Source organism: Taudactylus pleione, unplaced genomic scaffold, assembly GCF_031769625.1.
Source record: "Taudactylus pleione unplaced genomic scaffold, aTauple2 ptg000458l, whole genome shotgun sequence".
NCBI lineage: Eukaryota > Metazoa > Chordata > Amphibia > Anura > Myobatrachidae > Taudactylus > Taudactylus pleione.
The window spans coordinates 2,300,165-2,309,374 of NW_028284860.1; the positions used below are offsets into that span (position 1 = coordinate 2,300,165).

Here is a 9,210-nt window from a genome sequence, read left to right on the forward strand (position 1 = left end):
GACAAATATTCACATATAAAAACTTTATATCAGCATTCAGCTTCTGGGCATACCCAGTGGTTACTTAAAGAGATAACATGGATCTGCACCTTGAAATTATGCTTGTAAACATTTACATCCTTTGCTGCATCGATAATCATCTGCTCATCAAGTTGACGGAACACAACGATATTGTCAAAGACAATTAACATTTTTCAGGATTTAATTGAGTATCTGTTTGACTATCAGAGGTATCTATTCTTTGTGTTTATATCAAGAATTGTGTTATTCTGATCCTGCAGAGTTTATAGAATTTGTTTTTTATTGAACTATAGACTATAGCATTTGAAACAAACGTTTATGAAATCAAATAACAGTTGTTAAATTAATTACTGTTAGAGTATTAAGAGGAACGTGTATAGATTAATACACCAGCACCATGGATACAAACTCTTATCTTCTTGACTCGGTTGTAAATTCTTCAGACTCCAGAGATGAAAACCTAGCTAAAGCGGAGGTGGCGGTTCTAGGTACTATCTTAGCTGTCACAACCCTGGGAAACTTAGGCGTGTTGTTTGCCATATATCGCAGAGGGAAGAAGATGACTCGGATGCATCTATTTATTGTGCACCTCGGCATTACTGACCTAGCAGTGGCATTATTCCAGATCTTGCCCCAACTGATTTGGGACATTACATTCAGATTCATAGGATCTGACCTCCTTTGCAGGGCTGTGAAATATACCCAAGTGATGAGCATGTTTGCCTCCACATACATGTTAATGATGATGACAATAGACCGATACATAGCAGTCTGTCACCCCCTAAAGACTTTACAGCAGCCAAGTAGACATGCTTATATCATGATTGTAACCACATGGATCATCAGTTGCCTTTTGAGTCTCCCTCAAATTTTCATTTTCTCTCTAAAGGAAATCCAACAAAATTTTGGCGTGATAGACTGCTGGGCTGACTTTAGGTACCCATGGGGTGCCAAAGCCTACATCACTTGGACCACTGTATCCATATTTGTTGTGCCTGTGGGAATCCTGGTGGTCTGCTATAGCTTGATCTGTTATGAGATCTGCAAGAATCTCAAAGGGAAAATGCAGACATCTGGGGCAAGACGTAGAGAAAGTAATGGGCAAGTGATGCCTTCCAGAGTGAGCAGTATACGGACAATATCAAGAGCCAAGATCAGGACAGTGAAGATGACATTTGTCATTGTTCTTTCATATATCATATGCTGGACACCCTTCTTCAGTGTCCAGATGTGGTCAGTATGGGATGAAAATGCTCCAGATGATGGTAAGAATGTCTTTGAGTGTTGTTTAGCATTCTATGAAAATAAATGAATAAGGAGAATTCAGTTCAGCATGATGGACACGATTTGCTGTTCTGGAATGGCAAATCATGTCCAACATTGCAAGTTTTGCCTCGCACCTTATAGAGGTGAGCATGCAAACTTGCGATGTATGGGGCTACCGTCACTGGCTGATATGTGCGCAGCCAGGTATTGCCTCGATTCCTCCCTGAGGGGTCTATTTACTAAGCAGTGTTAGGAGACAGAGTGAAAAGTGATAAGAAAGTGATAAGGTGCCAGCCAATCAGCTCTCAACTGTCATTTTTCAAACACAGCCTGTGAGATGACAATTGGGAGCTGATTGGCTGGCACCTTATCACTTTCTTATCACTTTTCACTCTGTCTCCAAACACTGCTTAGTAAATAGACCCCTTAGATTGTTATGAGATACAATTTATTTATTAAATGTGATTTCCAGTTACATTGAGATGGAAAGCACCACGCAGACTTCAATCATATTAATATAAGATGAGTTCTAGGTTGCTGGTGGAGATTAATGACCTGTCTGGAAGAAACACTGCCTAAGAAAGTTAATTACATTCTTAGATTTCTTTGCCAAATTTTACTTGTCGTTAGATGTTCTAGGAAATAAGCTTTAGTTGTAAATTGTAATATATAAGTTCTTATTTGTACCTAATGTAGAATTATGAAGACAATACAATATGCAATAGCTAACGTCATTTGCCAAAAAATATGCTACTGCTGCAGAAATGCAATTTTGTGCACCTATTTTTTGCACAAATGCCCTTGTTTATGTATGCATTGCTTAGCAGGTAAAGGTAGCTGAGTGGATTGTGTCATTCTGTATTAAATGTGTACTAGGCTCATTAATGACATTTGCCTTGTGACTGCATACAAAGAATATGTATTTCACTTCAGAGGACAAGTGGGGCTAATTTACCTTAGGACTACGAAGGATAAGTCTCCCCACAGCAATGGTGGGCATAAAAAAACAATCAATTACCTTCCGGTAATTACATTGGTCTTGACAACCAGTTGAGTATAAATGTGGCCAGTGAGGAAGGGTCAGAAAGTGATGTTGTCACGCGCATACAGTATGAGGAAATATTACTTTTGTAACAAGAAAAAGGGGTGAAGAATGAGGGAGGGACTTTAAGGTCCTGTGTCTCCCCTACTGTGGCATCTAGAAAGATGTTTTTCTGACATTTTCAATCAAAGTAAAATACTTTTTTATGCAGTTTGTACTAATAGCACTTTATTAAATGTGACCTATTGCCAGTTGTTATTATTAATGCTATTATAATAATAAAAAACAAATAGTAACAAACAGCTGTAGGTGCAATAGTAAATACCAAACTACACTAAGGGGCCTATTCATCATCACTAACGAGCCCGTTACACATGCGGAAACACTAGTTTCCGCATGTTTTATATAATGGGCCCATTCATTATTAGGGGGCCAATAGGGTCGCCTATTATTCAGCAAACTGAAAATTTTCACTTTTCGGAGGTTGCTTCTAAAAATCAATGCCATCTTCAGATGGCGCTGATCCCTGGCGCTCCACTCCTTCCTATGGGAAGGAGTTTAGGGTTGCAAAGAGAGATCTAATCCCTGCGCCACCTTCGCACTTAGCGACGTTTGTCTGTGCGCGATCTCAGATCATGCATGTGCAGTTGGCCGGGTAATCTCCGATAAGTATTTCTGCACTGGAGCAATATTGAATTGCTTTGGTAATTATGTATCCACCGTTACAGTTGAATACTCAAATATCCAGTGCTGGATTGCACCTGCTGAGCAATAGTCCCCTATATACACTTTATTTAGTAAGAATGTCTTCTTTACTGTGGGATGGATTATAACCTTGTGCAACATTATTTGAAGCCCCATACTTAAAATGAGAAAAAGCATTAACATTGCGTTCTTTAAAAAAACAACAACATTTAGCTGCAATTTCAGAGGACGAGAAATGAGCTAGACATGTCTCCTCACACACCCATACTTTTTCTGCCATGTGGCGCACTTAGACTCTCCTGTGAAAATATGCTAATATTTGCAATTGAAATGCCGTCGCAGGCTAACAATCGTCCGTCTGTGTGCGTAATCGCAATAGTGATCCGTAATGAATCAGGCCCTAAGTACTGTACTTACGATTAGTATTATTTGTTGCAAATTAATTGGTGGTAAGAGGCAAATAAAGCATAATTATGCATGATGCAAGTCACTCGTATAGGACTTCTGTCTTTTGCCTTTTTACACCCTTTTTTCGTGTTAATTACGTCTTAGGCCCTCATTCAGAGCCGTACGCTCTGAGCAGAGCGCACGCTCTGAATGAGGGCCGGGCTCCATTTTCATGGAGCGTCCTCCTGGACGCTCGTATAGCTGTGGGTCACCACCCACAGGCTATACGAGAGTGCATTGTGATGGTCGCGATGGTCGAGACCATCGCGACCATCGAATTTGCGAGCCGGAGCCTGCGGTTGAGGTTTTCAACCGCAAGCTCCGGAGTGATTTTGGCTCTATCAGAGCCAAAATCACTCCCACTGACATCACTAGTGATGTCAGTGGGCCGGCTTCTGACGGGAGGCGTTCCCATGGGAACGCCCCCGTCAGGGAGGCACGCCCCCGGCACGCCCACCAAAGGGGGCGTGCTGTCAATCAACATTGACAGCACGCCCCCTTTGATCGGACACAACGAGCGAAGGACTTTCCTTCGCTCGTCGCGTCTGGCGCATGCGCACGACGGAGCTCCCTCCGTCGTGCGCATGCTCAGTCCATAACATCGACCCACTTGCGAGCGGACAGCCGCTCGCGAGTGGGTCTGAATCAGGCCCTTAATTCACTAATTGTGTACTAAGAGCCTGATTCAGAGATGTATGCAAACCCGATGAGTAGCGTACATCTCCGACGGTAAAAGGTCTTCGCATGTGCAGAAAGGGTCCTGTGATCTTGCTCGCCGATTCCCCAAGCTGCAGCATGATTGACATGCTACAGTGTTTGGGGGGCAGAGCGGGGTGTGTCTAGCCTGCATTCCCGGCGTGTCACCGTTTTCCAGGAGAGACTAAGGACCTCATTCAGAGTCGGTCGTTGCGGCCACACGGTCGTACGCCACCAATGTTTGCTAAACTGCGCATGCGTAAAGTTCGCAATGCGCGTGCGCAAACTAGCTACTACGATCAGAAATTTCTCTCTCCTTGAACACAGCCAGGTCGGTAGTTTGAGTGACAGAATGAGGCGTTTGTGGGTGGTAACAGGGGAAGGTGCTTGAAAACGGGGGAGTGGAGATCCGAACGCAGGCGTGCCTAATTATTCGAACGGCGTTTTATGGGAGTGCATAATTAACAAAGTAGTGTCATGGCACACGTGACATGGGTGGTTTGTACACTGACCTGATCATAGTGCTTAAGAGAGGGTATGGTCAACCTTAAGCTCTACGACCAGTTTCGATGGTTACCGATGGTCTCGATTAATCCTTATATGGCCGGAGATGACGTGTAATGCATACGAGAAGGGGGCGTATTTTTTGTCTTATGGCCGCATCCTCCCCTTGGTCGGCCAGCTAACGATCCGATCTTAAGGACGCAACTTGCGAGTGCATCATTTGCATATCCGGCCCCTTTTCCCTTACGACCGTTCGGCCGCAACGACCGACTCTGAATGAGGTCCTAAGGGCGGTATCCAATTAGTCCCGAACATAGTTCGGGCACTAATGGATAGCCACGATCTGTGAAAAACGTGGATAATCCCCATTTTTTGCCAATATTTTTCTTTCGCCCTATCCTATTATTTTGGTCGAAATATTAGGGTAATTCTCCTGAAAACACATAGGATCCGCGATATGCCCGTGGACCTATGTGTTTTGGCCATTTAGGTGGCGAAAAAACGGCACTTATCGTGAATTATTTTTTGGGACACAACAGGTCCCGAAAAATATCCACAATAAGTGCGGGCGTCAGGTCGGCCTCTGTGGATGCAGATTTCCTGGCCTTGCAACCATCAGTCGCGATGGTTGCAATCCGAGGCAGTGTCCATGGTCCCTGCACTCGGATTGCAGATGCAGCAAGGAGGTATCTATCTCCTATAGACACATCCTACTACATTTGAGTTGGACAGTATAGCACAGCCTGATTCAAGTATTGGGTGCAATACCGTCCATCTGTGAGGATTAGTATTTTTGTTGCAAAAGAATTGGTATAAAGTAGCAAATTAAGAAAAATTGCATGGTGTGCTAAGTTGCAAAGACTGTGGTGCGCCAAATGGGACTATTCAGCAGGATTTGAGGACTAGTGTATGTGGAGACGTGTGTATAGTTGATTAATAAAGTAATAATGAATGATAGTGTTTTTTCTTGGGTGAATTGTTGCATTAATTTAACTGTCATTTTCCTTCTTTGTCTTTAGATTCTTCAGACTTTGCTTTCACTATCACTATGCTTTTGGCCTGCCTGAGCAGCTGCTGCAATCCCTGGATCTATATGTTCTACAGCAGTCCCCAGCTGTGTCCACAAATGCCCCTTTCTCTTGCCGGAAGACAGAACTCCACAGACAGCGCCTCCAGCCGCCGGGACACCCTCCTGACACAAATTCGGACACGGTCTTTTAGGATGCAACGCACATGCCACAGCATAAGAGATCTGTACCCGGCTTATGAAGACACAGTGGTAGAGTCAGGACTTCTTTGACACTAATCAAATCTCTTTGATGGTAGATAGCGAATGCATAGCAATGAGTGAGGAGAGGGGAAAATCATGTGCTTGATGTCATTTCTCATTTTACCATAAGTAATAGTTATCTTATAACTTATCTAAGAAGAAATAGTATGTAAGTCACTCACATGTATAAGTAAATGTAGAAAGGAATTATATATTGGCAGTAGTCTTTTGAGGACTGTGGTTATCTATAGTAGATAGGTGAGTTTATTACAGGTCTGACTGTACCCATTAGGAATGCAGAATAATGTGTCCTTAGAAGTTACAGGTGTTATATGTTATATATAGCTAATTCCCAGCTGCAGTTTATATGTTACTAGTATTATGGACTCATCATTCACCAGATGATGAGCTCTTGTACCTATCTCTCTCCTATCCCCCTTCTCCGCCTGGTTTCTATTTATTTCCCCCTCTGTCTTTCTCTTCCCTCATCTCTATCCACTACCCAACTCTCATTCTCCACCTCTACCTCTTTCATGAGCCATTGAAGCATCTGGTCTGAGCCTTGGACAAGATGTTGGCCTCCAGCTGCTGTGATGATTACCCCTGGGTGGGTGACATTGCACTTGTCCTGAATACTGAGCAATTAGTTATATACAAAATTGCTACTTATGGCAATTATTTAGCATGGAACTACTGGCCAACATCGGGGGGTCTGAAAGGGCACGAATGTTTGCATTGTCTGATGTAAAGGGGTGTTCCTTACCAAATGTGGTTATGGAGATGGAGTACACTAGATTTACACTTAAGTGCACAAATAAGGTCTTATTTTGCAGAATGGTATTAATTAAATGAGATAAAGAGGTAGGGAGCGTGCATTTGTTAGGAGCATGCATTTGTAGGGACTTTACCTGCAAGAGGTTTTCATTCTTCACCACCTTTGAGGTCCAGGATATGGTAACTCATCCCTATACTTAAGCCTATAATTATTCTGGCATATATACGTTGCACTGCTCGTGCCTCATTCAGAGATGACTGCAATGCCGGTGTTGATGGATTTGAGAGGATGTGCGTGAAATGAAAAAACCCTAAAACCTGTGCACGGGGCATGCATTACACAGAGTATACATGCAATGGCACTGTTGCGATTAAGACGCACTGTATCAGATATGTTTTGGAAAAGTGCTGGGTGTTACTGGGCGGTACCTGGGAGGTAGCTAACCAAACGTATGGAGAAGGCGTATTATGGAAGTTTCACAGGTGTGTCGCAAAAGTGTTTGTGTACACAGGCACAGAACGCTCACATTGGAGGCCATACTCAGACAGAAAAGTGAGATGGTCCGATCAATGGTGGCGGACAGGGCATTTCTAGATGCACTTCAATCACACACAAAAGCAGATCTTTATTTTAGGCTTAGCAATTAGGGTGCTAGGCACAAACTCTCCAGACAACAAGGGCCCCCACATCCCCACCACAGCGTAGAAATATTAGTTGGATGCAAGATGGGATGGGATTAACCTGTCTAACATTGGGCAGTGATGGACAACCAAAAACATCCCAGGGGCCTCATGGGAGGTCCTCTACCCTTCCATACACAACATGGAAACTCAGTAAAAAATTCAAATAATACATTTTAGCACATTCTGTAGAGACGTTTCTATCCATCAACCTGTTGTACTTGTTTTTAATGTGCCTGATGATGGATAACGTCTGTTCACATGAGGAGGTGGAATCAGAAATGGAAACAAACAGCTTTGCAACATCCTGGCCATAAACAGGTCAGCCTAAATAAGCCTTACCTTATTTTACTGAGGTAGGCAGGAATCATGCAGCTCCCCCCCAAGGAGGAAGGAGGGCTATGCAGGATTCTTTAAAACTATACTTTACAAACTTAGGGAAATTTATCAAACATTGGAGAGAGATAAAAGCCGGTATTCTATTAGCAGAGAAAATTTTCAGATGCAAATTTTATGGGTGTTTTTCACCTATTTCACCTATTTTTCACCTATTTTATTTTCAAGGAATCCAATTGAATCCCGTTTTTACATCCAAATACTTTCAGTTTTTCTCACGAAAATACATAGGATCCGCGAAAAGTCGCTGACCTATGTATTTTCACTGCCATGTTTGCGAGAAAATGGGCTTCTTATAACGGATTTAGTTTTGCCTGTCTGGGGCAGGCCAAATAAATACCCGATAAGTGCCAACATCGGGGCTATTTGAATAGTCCCGGGCGAAGTAATTAGCTGCGGTAATTTACAGTGGCAAATAGGATACTGGCAAAAGTGGAGAGAGATAAAGTAGCAACTAGTCAGCTTATGTCACTTTACAAGCTGTGTTTGAAAAATTATAGGAGCTGATTGGTTGGTGCTTTATCTCTCTCCACAATTTATCTCTCTCCAAGACTTAGAACATCCCTCCCTATAGGGTATATTTATCAATATGTGGCACTAACAATCCCTGCAATATACTATAACATTTTCTTAATGATATTTTCTCTATGATTCTCCGTACTAGAAATAACTAAAAAAACAAATGAGCTTTTACAACATGAAGGAGTTATGACACTGTTCACACTATTACACAGACTTCTCTTTGTAAGGAAGTATGTTGTTTTCACATTACGGAGCTGCTTATCATGATGGTGGATGAGACGGTCTTCTGATTAGAACTGATGCTGGAACAATAGTTGTGTAGTCCACTGATTTTACCTTCTTCACCAGCAATGGCTTCTCATTCCAGTTTCTGTTACCTTTGGAATCCACATTAACATAATCAGAATCCTGCACAATGTTCTCATAGTCTGGCAGTTGCTTTCTGGTGTCAATGTGGACTGTCGTATAAGTGATAGTCTGAGAGAGTAAACAATAAAAGTTATTCACAAGATTAAGATGGCATTTGGTTTATACAGATGTACACTATTTGGTCTTTAAGATTAAATTCTATATGGAGACTATTTCTTATGGTAGGTGGTAATGTCAACAATAAGCATTTACACTTAATATCATACAACACATCTTTATAGATAGGGGTATTCAATATGGGTGCGATAACATAGTTTTTTGCGTTAATATCGCTCTTTTTAACTTTTTTGCATTAATATCACTGGTTTTAGTTTTACACCGTATTCAATTTCAAAGACTTATCGCAGTTTTGAAAAGTCTTTGCTAAAAAACGGGGATAAGTTTTCACCATTGAATAGGTGTCGAAAAAAAAGTGCAGAATTGGGGTTTAGGGGTGCAGGCTTAAAAAAAATAGCCT

The 9,210-nt window shown here is 42.1% G+C and overlaps 1 protein-coding gene across 1 annotated transcript; it reads left to right on the top strand.

Annotated features, from left to right (window-relative positions):
* Positions 1–418: 418 nt before the first annotated feature.
* Positions 419–5,981, top strand: AVPR1B (arginine vasopressin receptor 1B). The gene is made up of 2 exons (XM_088448551.1): positions 419–1,286; positions 5,701–5,981. The coding sequence occupies exons 1-2, from the start codon at positions 419–421 to the stop codon at positions 5,979–5,981; spliced, it is 1,149 nt and encodes a 382-aa protein (XP_088304677.1).
* The last annotated feature ends 3,229 nt before the right edge of the window (positions 5,982–9,210 follow it).

Bases quoted from the DNA above. Each gene is read 5' to 3' on its own strand.
- AVPR1B (XM_088448551.1), top strand. From the start codon at position 419: ATGGATACAAACTCTTATCTTCTTGACTCGGTTGTAAATTCTTCAGAC. The intron at 1,287-5,700 runs GTAAGAATGTCT...CTTTGTCTTTAG, and splicing joins TGAAAATGCTCCAGATGATG to ATTCTTCAGACTTTGCTTTC.